At 34.7% G+C, this 17,843-nt stretch overlaps 2 protein-coding genes across 2 annotated transcripts; both read right to left on the reverse strand.

The window, feature by feature from the left end:
- Nucleotides 1–494: 494 nt before the first annotated feature.
- Nucleotides 495–902, reverse strand: LOC139842462 (putative ripening-related protein 2). The gene has a single exon (XM_071832600.1). The coding sequence runs from the start codon at nt 900–902 to the stop codon at nt 495–497; it is 408 nt and encodes a 135-aa protein (XP_071688701.1).
- A 10,629-nt stretch (nt 903–11,531) lies between these two features.
- Nucleotides 11,532–17,085, reverse strand: LOC139842463 (uncharacterized). Its single transcript, XM_071832601.1, has 9 exons — nt 16,989–17,085; nt 14,477–14,536; nt 13,641–14,367; nt 13,481–13,489; nt 13,286–13,354; nt 13,047–13,177; nt 12,145–12,803; nt 11,984–12,077; nt 11,532–11,890 (listed from the first exon to the last, which is right to left on the reverse strand). The coding sequence occupies exons 1-9, from the start codon at nt 17,083–17,085 to the stop codon at nt 11,532–11,534; spliced, it is 2,205 nt and encodes a 734-aa protein (XP_071688702.1).
- Between the last annotated feature and the right edge of the window lie 758 nt (nt 17,086–17,843).

The raw sequence follows: 17,843 nt of genomic DNA on the forward strand, positions 1-17,843 counted from the left end.
CTAGCCATTGAAAAACCTTCAACTTTACCGTACAACTTATTATTAAGCCAGTGTCACTTATTAGTTATTACGGGTTATTATTGTTAAGATATTTGTAAATATTAATTTTCCATACATGTGTTACTCCGTATTAATCAGCACCAGCTTAATTCTTTTTTCTTTTTAAATAACGTGTTATCACTAAATATAGTAGGTATCTACGTCCAACCATAGAGCATGTATGAAACACGCTCAAGAGTAATGCATTCTTCCGCAGACAAGATCAAATCGAAATATGCAAATTTATATACATGTTGTGAGAGACTATAAACGTGAGTTTGAACATAATGAGCGAAAAAAAACCATACAATTGCCACTGAAATTGATCGTACTCGATTATACGGAACTCTTTTATTGTTGTCGGTCACTTTATTCGCGATGATCATAGAAAAAAGAAACTCAAAACCCCTCATCATATGTATTATTATTGGATCAAAGTTCAAGTTTAAACATGATCAAGCATCTGACCAAGTAACTTCGGTTTCTCCCCATTGACTTTTAGGCACTTTAAGTGCACGCCAAACCGCTATCGATGCATCCACAATATCGTCTTTGCACCCTCTAGTTGAATCGCACTCGTCAACCACCTTAGCCCTTACACTTCTATCTCTATAGTTTATCTTGATGTGCTTAAAACACCTATGTCCATGATTGTACCATCGTGTAGACAACGCAACGATGGGATCTTTGTTTGAATGGTAGTGGCCGTCACACTCAGACGGCCCTCCACCATCCCCACCCTTCTCAAAACTATTGAGAGTTAGAGTTGCTTTTCTAGTAGTTGAGTGACCATTGATTGAAAATATGAACAAATAAAAAAAGATGAAAAGGAGAATGATGAAGCTAATTATTGATTGCTTCATTCCTCTTATTGAAAATTATGGTATATGATGAGTTATATTGTGCTGATGGATCTTGAATATATAGTAAGTGTAAGTTTGTCTTATGTATGAGCAGTTATACTTAGTTAAGTTACGTTTAATTTGTTTGGAGGTTAGATAACGATATTTAGTTTGAAATCTCTTTCACCAATAATATAAAAAACGCACGCAGATTCTGATATTTGAATTCCTTGCCATAATATGCCCAATATAAGTAACACGACACACCTATTTAACTAGGGCCGGTTTAGTATAATTTAGTATTAAATGTTATTTTCATATGCTTATGTTATGAAATGGGGCTCTTTTTATGTGTCTCCTAGAAGCGGATCATTTTTCAGATTAAATGATAAAGAAACGGTAATTTTACTTACGGAACTTAGAACTTCACAGATCATTAAGTGAAAAGTAAACGGATCATCGTTAAACACTACTACAAAAATCATTAATTAGACGTGTTAAAAAGACTAATTAGACGTGTTTTTCAACACGTCTAGATGTAACAGCACTAATTGGTAGATGTAACGTCTAAAAACCTCAATTAGACGTGTTCCTCCTTTTTTGTCAATTAGACGTGTTCGCGGAACACGTCTAAATGATTAAATTAACACGTCTAATTGAGGTTATCTAATTAAACGTGTCCATTTGTTTATATAGACGTGTTAATTTATTAACACGTCTATATATGGGGGTCTAAATGAGGATAAATGTTGTAGTGAAAATCAATTCTCTGCTCGAAGCTATAGCTCGAGCTGGGCGAATGTGCTCATTTCTCGACTCAGATATAACCAAGGTTGCAAAAGACGCGAGATGGGGTCGAGACGGTCGGGTCCTAAAAGGGTCGAGACGGGGTCGAGACGGAGGTCTAGACGGATGTTGACTAACGTTGACTTTTAAATAAAAATGTTATATATTATATATATTGTACATTACATTATTCCAAACATAAGCATTTCACACATGTTTAAATACTTCAACATTTCAAACATAAAAAAAGAAACCCTAAGTAATAGCACAACGTTTAATATTTAAAAAAAAAAAAACTTGAAAAAAATCAGAAAAACCCGTTTTTTCCCGTCTCGGACCGTGTTTGACCGTGTTTGACCGTCTTTTGACCGTTTTTTGGCCGATTTCTTTTTTTTCAAACGTTTTATGTATAAACGGGACGGGGTACTCCAAAACCCGTCTACACCCCCGTTTTTTCTGTTTTTTACAACACTGGATATAACACAATCATGTGTAAATGACGCACTCCAACCATGGATAACGTCTTTTGAGCTCGTCCATATTTTGATCTTTGTGCGTGTGGAGAACGAGCTTGGACGGCAAAACACGTCAGCTACGTATGCATCACACGAGAATAAGCTTAATCCGTCAGCGACGTGTTATTCATGGACACCGTGTTGGAAGCTCGGAATGATTGAGTGTTGGAAAAGGAACAAGCATGATAAATGTACACACCGAATAGTAACATGGCATGAGTTCTTTATATATTATGGTCACGTTTACTGACAGGTCAACATTTACATTATTTTATTATGCTACCCTTTATGGGCGTCTTCTTTACCCAAGCCTCCTAGGTAGCACACAATAACAATAATAACGCCTCTTATGGGCGTACTTTTTTGGGGCGTCGAGCAGAATTCAACGAAAATAATTGAGGCACCGGTTATTATTTCAATATTCTTAATTTAATCCTCTTTATTATTTAGTTACTAACCATATTTTGTCAAATCACGCAAACAACATTTATCACAACTTTCATCATAACATACACATATTCAAAAAAAAATAACATTGACACGTCACAATCATCCTTCCAGAAAATTTTAAAATCCTTCCACATCGCAATCACCACCGTAATAAGTAATCTTAAAGATATCAATTACTTATAATGGTCATACCTCTAACATGTTTGTGCAAACTATATAACTGGAGGTAGACCGTTATACAGTTAGACGCTAGTTTTCAAAGAGACCGTATCTTCTTGGATCTCAAGTTCCAAATCTTTACCACAATGCTTCTAGAAGCTACTGTTTAGCTATAAAATCTAACGAGTACCGGATCGGCCCGCGCGATGCGGCGGGGTTATCCGGTTATATGTTGGTTATGAATGTAGCGTTTTATATTTATAGGAGAAAAATAGCTACAAACTGTTATTGACAACCCAGTTCGGTGCCTAAAAAGATTCAAAACGACAACAAAAAAATAAAGTACATTTACATTCCCTAAACACTTAACTGGGGTTTTTTACAGACATATGTTAGATGCATATACAAAAGACGGGATATGTGTTTGTGTTTGCGATCTTTTTTTATTCCCTTTGCCGCTTTGTTTCGTTGCTTGCAAGACCTGGGAACAATGCTCGCTTTGTGGTGGTGTTTGATGTTTGTTCTTCCTCTTTGTTTGTTGGTGTTTTGGGCGGTGTTGATGGTGGTGTGGCTTGCGAGTGTCCTGTAAAATGTGGCAGGTATTGTTATTTTTTTTTATAACGGGTATAACGTGTCGGTGATTAAAGAATGGTTTTTTACCTGTTGTTGTTCGGATTCTGTTGCGGTATCTGTTGTCGGTGGATAGTGTTTCTGGAAGATGAATTCCGGATAGTCTGTATTGTTGTGGTTGAATTTGAATTCGAGTGTGTGTGTGTGTTGCCCCTTCGAGCTGTTTTATTGTTGGGGGTATTTCCTTTTTGTTGTTGTATCCAATGGAGGTTACCAGTGTTTTACAGTCGACGCCGACTAATGGGTCTGCTTTGTTGGAGAAGAATGTCATAGTTGTTGTTGCTGTGTTGTCTGAAAGTTGCTCTGAATTTATAGCTGTTATTTAATCTTGTTAGTATGTGGTTCTATAGTAAGGTAGATGAATTATATTATATTATATTTATAATGATATGAGATGTGTATGTTTTCAGTGGCGAAGCCAGAATTTTACTTGATTGGTGTCATAAAATAACATCGAAATGTTTAAGTCTTAAAAGTATTAACTATAATTAAGTACAAAAAAAAAAAAAAAAATCAAGTTAATTTGTGTCACAATTGTTCCCTAAAATATTTCATTCATTGAAAACGATCCATAATCAAGAGCGGATCTAGTGTATTGGCACTGGTAGCCCGTGCTATCGTTGAAATACACGATGCAGTGAATTTTTTAGGGGTTTTTAACTGGTAATACTACTAGATAATGTAAAAAAAATTAGTGGCACCATTAGATTGGTGCAATTTTTTTTTTTAACTTTTAAGTAGTAACACTCTTGACTAAACCTAGATCCGCCACTCTCCGTAATTGCTTGATTTGTAAATAATTCAATTTGCCTTCACCAAAGTGATGATACTATTGCATGAATATGAGTAAAACACCAATTTGTCTGTGTATTTTACGTACTCGGTTCCTATCCAATTTCCAAATGCAAATTACATTATATTAAATACACGTATAAGTTTTGTTGATTGGGGGTTTTATCAAAGTGGAATGGGGTCTATTTTTTAAGAATTCAAAACTTCTACTACCTATGATATTGAAATTACTAGCTTCACATATTTGAATCGATGGTGTCATATGAACCCATCAAAACACATGTGGCTCCGCCACTATATGTCTTACCAGGGAAGGTATTCCCCTCCGAAGTCGTCCCTGATGTTGTGGTCTGGGCATTCGAGGTTTTGTGCGCTTCCGATTAGCGTTCTTCTGCATGCTGGGCATCCTTGGTAATACCAGTCGGAAGTACTGATGATTTTCGTGATTATTGCTTGGCATTTGAATGGGCAGTTCTGTAATAGGTGATCATCAGTTTAAACATTTTCCACATTATATCAACTGCTCTTGTAATCAAAATGTAACATAAATACTATATAAAGTGTTGTATATGTGTTTTAAATAATGAGTGATTTTATCGAATAATTTTTACAAAAACAATTTGTATAATAAAAGAAAAAGAATGAAGATGGGTAGTGGGGCAGAACCCGGGTCATTTAAGAGGTCATTTAAGAGTAAGAACTAAGTTATCACATTTCAATTGCTAATTGAGCTACGTAAGAACCTTTTATATTTTGATGCCAAATAAATATATAGTAATGGCAGTTATGTAAGAAAGTAACTAGATATGAATCTGAATAGAAAGTACCCTGTGTGTTTTTGGGTTTTCTAGCATCAGATCTGCGAGTGTTTGGGTGTCTTGGTCCAAGTTGAGCGGTGGGTGTTCTTCGAACTTTTCTCTGTAGCTGTAATCAAGTGTCAGTTGGTGTTTGTAATGTTTTAAGCTGTTTTTAGTGTGTGTAGTTTTTTACTTACAGTGTTAAGTAGTCATAGGGTTCCTGAATATCCGGGTTGAGATATAGATGTGTAGAGGATATGCAGGAGAGCGGTAGCTGTTTTGTAACTGGATTTATAATATTTCCGAGATTTGTAAGTTGTGGTTGTAGTATGCTATGTGGTTTTTTTTATAATTATACTTACCTGGGTTTTTTTTTACCCATGATGCGCTGACGGCAATGATAACTGGTTTGGGTAGGGATCTGTAGTTGGCCATGTCTAAGTTGCGTGCATCGTTGTTCCACAGAGTTAGTTCTATGGTGTTGTCACTATAGGTTAATCAAATATAAAAAAAAACATATATTTAATAACAATTAAAGTGATGGAATAAATGTATATGTAGAAGGGGAAAAAACAAAGGTATATTCCAAAAGAAGATACTTACTTGAGATCGACGATGTGGATCGATCTTCTATCCTTTTCTGTTTCGAGCGGGTTTTTGCTGTGTTGGATTTCGCTTACTATTTGGATGCAGCCGATGTAATCTATTGTTTAAGGTGTTAGTTAGTATTTTTATGATGTAGTTGTAAAATATTTGTTTTGTTAGATGTGCTGAGTTTTTTACCTGCGTATCTTTGTGGTTTGAGTTCGCTGAATGACTTGAATTCGAAATAGTGCTGGGGAAATCCTATTGATGGTATTTGTTCAATGTTTGCTTGTAGACCTAATATTATGGTTGTAGGGTTTCAGATTGTAGCGTCGAATGGTTTACTCGCTTGGCACAAAAAGTTAAATATTCTGAAAGCTGCATTCAGTTCTAGTCTTTCCTCGAAATGATCTCTTTCGTTGATGTGTATGTTTACCTGTATTGTGGTACCCTGCAGTTACGGTAACTAATATTAATGTGATTAAAGGAATAAAATATTAAGTTTATTGTACTATAGTGTTGTATTTGTATTGCAAGATATTTTGGCTGTTAAGTATGTGAATTTACATGCTAAATATGTGATATGGGGCTTACGTGTATGCCTAGGAAAATGCATCGATATCCATGTGGATCTGCGTTTTTTGCTAGTTTTGCAGTCCAGCGCCTGTAAACTATTGCTTCAATTGTTTTGTGTTTGTCTCCTGGTCGCAGGGCTGCTATTGGTGTTACTTGGACTGCTTCGGCCATCCTGCATTGATTTAAATAGTATCAAATGGTTAGTGAAATGACACGTGTATTAGGTTATTGAAGACGTACATAAACGTAAAAAATGTGTCAATCCATAAGAAACGTACATAAACGTATTAGGTTAGTGAAATGACCCTGACGTACATAAACATAAACGTACATACACCGATTTTATTTAGACTCTGTCCCTGACTTTTATTAATGGTCATGGCATAAGAAACTTTGACCGGATATTGAACCCTTTTAAAAATGTAAGGAAGGACGTTGTCTTTGTAATATAAATTAATTCTTGATAGGTGAACTTTTTGGCCGACTTTGGTTCCCGTAATAATTTCGGCCTCTATTAGTGTTGGTAGTAACTGAGTCTGATCATCCTTGTCCCGTTGCATAAACCTCCTGCTATACTCATGTTTCGCATCAAGATTATGGGAACCCCAATTTTCAAACGTAGATCGTGCAGTGGTAGGCCCGGAAAACATTGTGAGTTTAGGTACTCCATTGGGTATAGCATTTCTGCCTGACCACCGTCGTTACCATGAGGAATTGCTGAGTCAGAGCTGAAATATACTTTTTCTTCACTGCTGATCATGTCTAGGATTATACTATTTATAGTATCAGTTGTTTCATTTCTGGGGCATACTATTGCTTGTTGCTGTAGATGTTTTGCTGTTGGATGTCGCAGTTGATTTTCATCGTATATGAAATGAATGAGCTCCATAAGTCCTTCATTATTTGAAATGCCCCGTTCATATTGATTATAAACGTTCCATATTAATTGATTTCGTTGCGAGGTTTTGACCTCTATATGAGACGTTTTTCAAAGACTGCATTCATTTTTAAAAAAACCATAACCTTTATTTTATCGATAAAGGTTTAAAAGAATTACGTAGATTATCAAATAATGATAATCTAAAATATACCGTTTACACACGACCATTACATAATGGTTTACAATAAGAATATATTACATCAAAAATAAGTTTCTTGAATGCAGTTTTTACATAATATCATACAAGCATGGACTCCAAATCTTGTCCTTATTTTAGTATGCAACAGCGGAAGCTCTTAATAATCACCTGAGAATAAACATGCTTAAAACGTCAACAAAAATGTTGGTGAGTTATAGGTTTAACCTATATATATCAAATAGTAACAATAGACCACAAGATTTCATATTTCAATACACATCCCATACATAGAGATAAAAATTATTCATATGGTGAACACCTGGTAACCGACATTAACAAGATGCATATATAAGAATATCCCCATCATTCCGGGACACCCTTCGAATATGATATAAATTTCGAAGTACTAAAGCATCCGGTATTTTGGATGGGGTTTGTTAGGCCCAATAGATCTATCTTTAGGATTCGCATCAATTAGGGTGTTTGTTCTCTAATTCTTAGATTACCAGACTTAATAAAAAGGAGCATATTCGATTTCGATAATTCAACCATAGAATGTAGTTTCACGTACTTGTGTCTATTTTGTAAATCATTTATAAAACCTGCATGTATTCGCATCCCAAAAATATTAGATTTTAAAAGTGGGACTATAACTCACTTTCACAGATTTTTACTTCGTCGGAAAGTAATACTTGGTCACTGGTCGATTCATGAACCTATAAAAAATATGTACATATATATCAAAGTATGATCAAAATATAATTACAACCATTTTTATTATGTTTTAAAGATTTGAGTGTATTAAGTCAGCTGTCCTCGTTAGTAACCTACAACTAGTTGTCCACAGTTAGATGTACAGAAATAAATCGATATATATTATCTTGAATCAATCCACGACCCAGTGTATACACGTCTCAGGCTAGATCACAACTCAAAGTATATATATTTTTGGAATCAACCTCAACCCTGTATAGCTAACTCTAACATTACTGCATATAGAGTGTCTATGGTTGTTCCAAATAATATATATACATGGGTCGATATGATATGTCAAAACATTTGCATACGTGTCTATGGTATCCCAAGATTACATAATATATTAGAATACATGTATAATACAATATAAGTTAGCTAGGATATGATTTGTATAGATTTGTTAAACATTTCCCGTAGCTAAAAAGATCAAAAATATCCAATCTTGTTTTACCCATAACTTCTTCATTTTAAATCCGTTTTGAGTGAATCAAATTGCTATGGTTTCATATTGAACTCTAATTTAAGAATCCAAGCAGAAAAAGTATAGGTTTATAGTCGAAAATTTAAGTTACATGTCAATTACTAAAGAGGTAGTCATTTCCGTCGAAAGAACGACATCTTGATGACCATTTTGAAAAACATACTTTCACTTTGAGTTTAACTAAGATTTTTTGGATATAGTTTCATGTTCATATAAAAAATCATTTTCCCAGAAGAACAACTTTTAAATCAAAGTTTATCATAGTTTTTAATTATCCAAACCAAAACAGCAACCGGTTTCACTACGACGTCGTATATCCGATTTTATGGTGTTCATCGTGTTTTCAGGTTTTAAATCATTAAGTTAGCATATCATATAGATATAGAACATGTGTTTAGTTGATTTTAAAAGTCAATTTAGAAGGATTAACTTTTGTTTGCGAACAAGTTTAGAATTAACTAAACTATGTTCTAGTGATTACAAGTTTAAACCTTCGAATAAGATAGCTTTATATGTATGAATCGAATGATGTTATGAGCATCATTACTACCTCAAGTTTTCTGGATAAAACTACTGGAAATGAGAAAAATGGATCTAGCTTCAAAGGATCCTTGGATGGCTTGAAAGTTCTTGAAGCAGAATCATGACACGAAAACAGTTCAAGTAAGATTTTCACTCGAAATAAGATTGTTATAGTTGTAGAAATTGAATCAAAGTTTGAATATGAATATTACCTTGAATTAGAAAGATAACCTACTATAAATAACAAAGGTTCCTTGATCTTAGATGATTACTTGGAATGGATTAGAAAGCTTGGAAGTAGACTTGCAAACTTGGAAGTATTCTTGATTTTTATGAAACTATACTTATGGAATTTATGAAGAACACTTAGAACTTGAAGATGGAACTTGAGAGAGATCAATTAGATAAAAAAAATTGAAGAATGAAAGTGTTTGTAGGTGTTTTTGGTCGTTGTTATATGGATTAGATATAAAGGATATGTAATTTTATTTTCATGTAAATAAGTCATGAATGATTACTAATATTTTTGTAATTTTATGAGATATTTCATGCTAGTTGCCAAATGATGATTCCCACATGCGTTAGGTGACTCACATGGGCTGCTAAGAGCTAATCATTTGAGTGTATATACCAATAGTACATACATCTAAAAGCTGTGTATTGTACGAGTACGAATACGGGTGCATACGAGTAGAATTGTTGATGAAACTGAACGAGGATGTAATTGTAAGCATTTTTGTTAAGTAGAAGTACTTTGATATGTGTCTTGAAGTCTTTCAAAAGTTTAAGAATACATATCAAAACACAACATGTATATACATTCTAATGGATTCGTTAAGTCTTCGTTAGTCATTACATGTAAGTGTTGTTTTGAAACCTTTAAGTTAACGATCTCAATTAATGTTGTTAACCCAATGTTTATTATATCAAATGAGATGTTAAATTATTATATTATCATGATATTATGATGTATGAATATCTCTTAATATGATACATACATTAAAATATCGTTACAACGATAATCGTTACACATAAGTCTCGTTTCGTAATTCTTGAGTTAGTAGTCTTGTTTTTACATATGTAGTTCATTGTTAACACACTTAATGATATATTTAAATATCATTTTATCATGTTAAATATAGTGTATCAATATCTTAATATGATACATATGTATTTAGTAGACGTTATCATTACGATAATCGTTATATATATCATTTCGAGTTTCCTAACTTAGTAATCTCATTTCTTATGTATATCACACATTGTTAATATACTTAGTGAGATACTTACTCATCATAATCTCATGTCAACCATATATATATGTCTATATATACCACAACATGTAGTTTTCACAATTTTGTAACGTTCGTGAATCGCCGGTCAACTTGGGTGATCAATTGTCTATATGAAACTTATTTCATTTAATCAAGTCTTAACAAGCTTGATTGCTTAACACGTTGGAAAAATTTAGTCATGTAAATATCAATCTCAATTAATATATATAAACATGAAAAAGTTCGGGTCACTACATCATTGTCTGGTACACAGTATCTATCAGGTATTTCGACCCATGATGTATTCTGCGGATCTGATTCATCTGGTTCGCTCATCTTTCCATCGCCAATCTCTAACAACCATGATGCAAATTCTTTGGTTGCTGTTCTTTCTTCCTCTGTTAAATTGGGTTGTTTTAACCTCATGTTTTCTTCGAGTGTTATTATCCTAAAATGTTTCCACAAAGGAGAATAGATTATCGAAGCATTTAGGATTTCTTCTTTTCTACATCCTTTTTTAATCGGTAAAGTTTGTCTAAAATCGCCGCCCAAAATTATTGTAAGTCCACTAAACGGTAACTCAGGTTCATCATAGATATCTCTTAACATTATATCCAACATTTCTAGACATTTACGATCATTCATGGGTACTTAATCCCATATTATAAGTTCCACTTTTCTTAGTAGAGTACCCATATGTGTTTTCTTCTTTATATTAAACATACTCTCATCTGTTAAGTCTATCGGAATCTTAAACTTGGAATGGGCAGTTTGGCCTGATGGTAACAACAATGATGCTATCCCAGATGACGCCACAGCCAACACTATCTAACCATCAGCTCTTAGTGCGGTTGTGATTGCCTTCCACAAAAAATTCTTTCCCGTTCCACCGTGCCTATAAACGAAAATTAATAGTTGATGTTGGTTGTTGTTAGAATCAAGAATAAGATTGTAGATTTCTTTTTGCTTTGCATTCATGTTTTGAACCATTACTAACTTTTCACCAGACAGGGTTTCTCGATCATAGTTTTTTTCTTCCATTATATATCTGTTTTGAATATCATCAAGCAAGTATTGAGGTATCGTTGGTAAGCCGAACTCAGTAACATTTTTGGAATGACGATTCAACAGAATTTCGAGCTCGTATAATGTGTATCCTTCGAGCTCGTTTGTGTTGATGTATAGGTTTGACATGTGTAATGAGACTGCTGCTCTGATAGGGATGTCATTAGACATAAATTTCCAAGTTTACTTCCATAATCTCAAAGGGTTTGCGACGTCACAGTAGATAAGGATATGACTAAACAGTGTACGCAATTCAGCAGCGGTGGCTGTTGCACTTGCCTCCTCGAGTGCCGTTTTCCACTCCTTATTGTCACCGAGAAGGCCCATTGCAAGACATGTTTCACGGTATGTGTGATATGTTGTTTGACCAATTGTCAGTAGATCTGTGTATGATGTACAACCCTTTTTATGACACAATAGCATTCTTAGATAGAAGACTTCTCCAAATGCTGGATGCATATACGACAATCGGCCTATTGATGGTTTGTTAAGATTGCATCTTCTCTTCCATCTTTTTTCGTTGGAAACCCATACAAATTTGCCTGTAAAAGTTATACATGTTTAAGTGTACATTAGTATGACATACAGTTTATTATTTGATGGATGATTATGTATGAATTTAAGATTTAACGCACCTGGGAAATCGAGGTAAGTTAAATGTCTTCCGTCAGATGGCGATTTATTGTATTCTAACCATTCAGTCAGTGTTGTTTTTTTCCCTTCCAGGGTCTCTCACAATAGATCGTAATCATTGGGCACTATGAAAAGAAACTAATTGCATGTCTTGAAGGTGTACAATGAGAACTTGAACTGCTGGTTCTCTATAATTAATTGGGAAATTATAGATCCTCCAGGATGCCTCATGAGGACATATAAATCTGGCATCGATGAAGTTTTTAATCTCGTCTACCGCCTGGTTCTCAATTCTTCTGGAGCTACCTTCATCTCCCAACGGTCTTGAAATATGTGTAGCAACGCGATCTGTACCCTTCGAAATATACTTAAACAAATATTTTATAAGCATATTCCACCCGCAACACTCTACATTGATATGTGCATGGAAACGAAGACACAAATAGCTTTTGTAAGGGACGACGTATCCATTATCGAGGTGACAAATCGTTTTGTCGACTGAAATTCCAGTATTGCGTCGCCGATAATGTATAAAGCCATCTTTGTCAAAATAAGTTGTGTTGTTAAAAGGCTTTGGAAATCTTTTTTTACATTTGTGTTGTTGCATACATGGAGCATCTTCATTAACTTTTCCACGCGGGCCATGTATCATAAGATCCGAGATAACTATGAATGTCACTGGATCTCTATTGAGGTTTGGTAATTCAACTGCTATGAATCTGTCAACATCTTCAGGTGTTAAAGATCTAGCAGAAGTCTGCACCCACAATAGTGTATGACAATGCGGTAGTCCTCTCTTTTGAAACTCGATGGTGTACAATACTGCATAAAAAACATTGTTGCAAATAGTTAGGTAACAAAACAAATAAAAAACAATGCAAAACCCTAAAGTCATTGACTTATAAAAATGCTACTGTAGATAGGTAAATAGGCACATGGCATGCACAACTCGCTAAAAATTAAATAATATTTGCTTAACTTGAGGTTATTTTTTTGATCATTCTATACAATGCATATAAAGGTACTAAGTTGGAACATGATTATTTAGAAAAGACGATTACTTACTTGCTCTATAGAGGCCAAAAGGGTCCTCTACCTTCAACACAATAACATATTCATTTATTTTCAAATGAAAGACCCTGGAAAGTATATCAGCTCTATCACTCGGAGTTATGTTGTTATACTTTGCAAGATACCTTTTAATCTCCGGTCACTTAGTGTTGCAAGTAAAAGTAATAAAGAATTGAGGATTTCCATACACACGACAAATAGCAAGCGCATCCAAGTAATGACTATACATGTACCGAGGCCCACCAGTAAAAGAAGCGGGTAATATAGTTTGACTACCGACATCAGACCTGTAATGGTCGCCTCTGTTAATAGCATCATAAAGACATGATAAGTATTCATTACGTATGTCTTGCTGATGACTTCTCACATAATCAATCCGGTCTAATTCGATACTACAATAAGCGGTGACGATGTACTACTGAAATAACCTCCCAGACCTACCAAGCAAATTAAATACATTATACCTATCGTATAATTGATAGGTATAGAACATATTCATGGTCATATTATTTTTTTTCCTGCTTTTTCTCGAGCTAACATCTCTAAGCTTTTTCTCACAAAAGTAACGGAAATTGTAAAGACATATACATTAAATGTAACTTATTAACACGTTTTGGTGTACCACCCTTATATTCTACAATAAGATCATAATCAGTTCGGGTCCTGTCTCCCGTTTTGAAAACAATTGCACCAAGGGTATCAGTTACCGGCATTTCATATTGCTTAGCCCCAATTACGTTATACAATCTTATTTGGAATTCAGGTACATCCGCCCCGAGAATTCTATCTCTAGCAATCCTAAAAAGTTTGACCACTTCATTTTTATCGTTTAAAATATGCAATGGTAATTCAACAACCTGTTCAGAAACACCACCGGACCTTCGTTCGCCAAAAATATTTAACCTATTACGTACCTCGTTATCGGTATCATAAATGTAGAGTTGTAAGAAGCGTGGAGGATCACCATCCTCAGGACAAATCGCTACTATCCAATGATAAACCTGACCCACAATTTTAAACACGTAAGGGCCTCTACTGTTGTTGATGGTGTCATCTATTTGAGCACCATAAGATGCCATGCTGAACATCTGATTGTACGCACGTATATTATCCACGTAATTCCTACTTTTTAATAACTCGACGATGTCAGGTGGAGGATTCCTTTCTCTAGGTAGATCTACACGACCACCTTCACAACGACCATTGAAACGCAAAACACTTGAAGATTTTACTCGTTCTTCGTACCAAAAATACGCTCCACAAAAATAGCATACACAATTGCAGTCACCAATATCATTATAATATCCAGTTACCCCTGAAAACAAACATGAACCAAACATTTAAAACATGTTCACCATAAGCTGCACTAAGATTGAATGACTAAAAGTGTATGCAAACATAGATAACAATAAGGAATATAATACCTTCAGGCATAACAGGACAATCTAAAGAGGACGGTAGCTGAAAAGATGAACCAACAACTCCTGAATATGCACTCGGTTAAAACTAAAAAAGAAAATGTTAAAAAAATTCAAACAAATAGAAAGGGTACAACAAATACCTACCCGCACTGTAGCGACCCGACAAAATCATTATTGACGGCGCCGTCTACTTAGGTCCCGTTACGTGGTCATAAGTCTTTAAAACAACGTTTGACCAAAAGTATGTCGCATTCATTTCAAAAGTAAGGATGTTTCAAGGTTTAAAAAAGTAGTTCGACAACTAGTTACATTACAATATCTAAAGTACAATTGAAACATATGCGACACAATTTAAAAGTAGCCAAAAGACGCTACATGTATGCATATATACTTGACATCCAATGCAAGTATCAAAAGTAATGAGCGGAAGCATGTATCACATATCGTTCAAAGACCTGAGAAAAACATAGAAATCTGTCAACGAAAACGTTGGTGAAATCATAGGTTTAAGTAAGTAAGTGAGTAAGTAAAATGAACCACAAGATTTATAAAATTTCAATAATAGTAAACCATTCCAAATATTGTTATCACGAGCACCCAATTATCAAGGCTTAACTTTTCTTCCATAGAACCCAATCACAATAGTGTTAGAACATACACTGTTTCTCGAAAATATATTTCATCCGAATAACTGTAGCGAACCGTCCGAATGAGGGTTTGTCAAACCCATATGGCCATACAACATAAGTTCTCGCTTACACCCGGCAAGTGTAACTAATGATAATTGAATTGAGGATTTTTGTTCTAACTCGTATGTAGAATTTTGTTTTTGTACTTGTGTTCACTTTGTAAAATGAAACGTTTATATTTTCTCATCCCAAATGTAAGTTTAAAAGAGTAAAGGTGGGACTATGATCTCACCTTGAGTGCACGAGTGAATAAAGTACTTCACAAGATAACGTGTGCAAGAACGAATGCTAGTCTTGACCTAAACAAGTAGGTCGTATCAATAACGGTAAACACGGTTGGTCAAAAATATTCAATTAGTCCTATGGCTCGTTACGACTCGATTATATAGCATGTGAATCAAATTGTCAAGTTCCATGCAAGATACAAGTATAAAAGCACGTTAGAACGATTTCACAAACATTTAGTTAAGTTTGATTAAAAGTCAACTTTGATCGGGTCAAAGTCAACGAAAAAGTCAACACGTTCGGGTCGGGTCCCGAACTATTTTTCTGAGGTTTTTAATCATATATAAGCATGTTAGAACAAGTTACATGTGAATCGGAGGTGCGTAGCATAGCAAACATTTTTCGTAATTTGACAAGGTAGGTCAGTCCCTGAATGCGGCTATTGCCGCGCCACGACACAGAAAGGCCGCGCCGCGACAATGTGCGAGAGCTGGTACCTGGGCTGTTTCAATTGTTCAAGTCTCATTCAAACATCAAATTATCATAACTAATGAACCGTAAATACCTAAAACGCATACCATACATCGTTGGAAAGGTAATTTAACAAGGAACACAACTAAACACGTTTTATGAATCAAAAATATCATTTGCAATAATCGAAATTCCAAATTGAATGATCAATTAATGCCCATCATTAATGCTTCAAATTCATAAATGCACATTTTATGATTCGGGAATTAAATGCACACATATAATACGCCGTTTCGTAGGTAATTACGCATACAATAAAATTTAACACTTACAAACCACATGGCAAGGCATTCAATGCATCAAAAGTTCATTTTACTTCAATCAAACCCTAACTCAAAGTCACCAATTTAACAATTATGCTTATGAAGCTTTTCTAAGTTAGCCCACGTACCAAATTGAAGCTAGTGATGCTAGTAACACAATTAATACATGCACTTTTAACATCTAACAACATTTAAGCAAACATATCACAAGATCAAATACACCAAAATTCAAGTTCATGCTAGTTACTCAAAATAACAAGATCGAGCATATAAATCACATATTCATGTTAGACTTGAGCCATAGACACTAATTAACACTTTTATAAGTTAAAAACATCAAGAACACAAAATCTAGTATTATTAGAAAGTTACCCAAATGCAATAAAGTTGGTATGGATTCGAAGAGGGAGATGCAAGGATTCCGAATATGTAATTTGTTTGAATTGGTGCTTGCTAGATCTTGAATAAATGATGAATCTTGTTGAGTGAGTTGAGAGAAAATGGAAGTATCAAATGTTAGAAAGGGGGGTGAAAGGATGAGTGGAGGAGAAGGGTTTGACTAGTTGACCTAGTCAAACCTTTTGTCCTTTGGCAAGTTTAGTCCCTCAAGTTTCAAAGCGGGTGCGTGAATTACCTAAACGAGATAATTTCAAAAGCGTTTTAACGGAAGATGTTATAATCATATAACGGACTTAAATAATTAAACGAAAAGTAAACGGAAAAAGGCGGGATGTTACACGCACTACTTGAAGAAGGAAAGGGGAAGATGCCATTCTCCTCACAATTTTCGGAAGAAGACTGTCTGACCTGTTTTTCTAGCAGGAGGAAAATTCGAGCACCCACCAGCGGACACGGATGGTAATGTAGACTCAAAATGACTTGCTGACTTTCGTTTAGGAGGCATTATAACGCTTATATATAACATTTACTTATGTCAACAACGAAAACTTCATACAAACCAAAACCCAAATAATAAGATACATTAGGTTAAAAAGAACATAAAATTCAATTTGAAATAAATCCCAATCAGATTACACCACAAAACAATTAATAGGGTATTTAATTTCACTAAGGTGCACTAACAGGTACATGATGGGTATATTGAAGCTAATGAATTGTTCTTTATAAATTTACCAAAATCAATCATGCCTACATAATTCTAAGTTTTTTATTTGTTTATGTTACATGAATTGAAGTTTAATGTTTTTATCCTCATACTACAACGTACACATTGGTAGCAGGAGAAAGGGAGAAAAAAAAAGACCACAATACCTTCAGACGACAACAATGATGGTGAAATCCGGGAAATCAATGCAAACTGAACTAAGTCACCAAGTAGATCGAGAAACGCAGCAGCAAATTCGGACTAAAGAACACTAAATTGATTATAATAATATAGGTAAAATAAAGAGGCGAGTGAAGGTGTGGAGAAGCCAAAAAGAAAAGAACACTGAATTAAAGAAAAGAAAAGGTTATTGTTATTATTAATTAAAGAAGAAAAAGAAAAGACGTGTGTGATGGGTGAGCAACATGTGGAAGCCAAAGGAAAATAGAGGGGGAAAAACCTCCTGATAGAGGGCAAGTGCTTGTCCCAAGCTTTTCTGAAATAGTTAACACAAGCTCGTAGCATGTCTTCCAAGGTTTAAATTGTGCGTTCGCTTT

The sequence above is a fragment of the Rutidosis leptorrhynchoides genome, chromosome 4 (assembly GCF_046630445.1).
Source record: "Rutidosis leptorrhynchoides isolate AG116_Rl617_1_P2 chromosome 4, CSIRO_AGI_Rlap_v1, whole genome shotgun sequence".
NCBI classification, from domain to species: domain Eukaryota; kingdom Viridiplantae; phylum Streptophyta; class Magnoliopsida; order Asterales; family Asteraceae; genus Rutidosis; species Rutidosis leptorrhynchoides.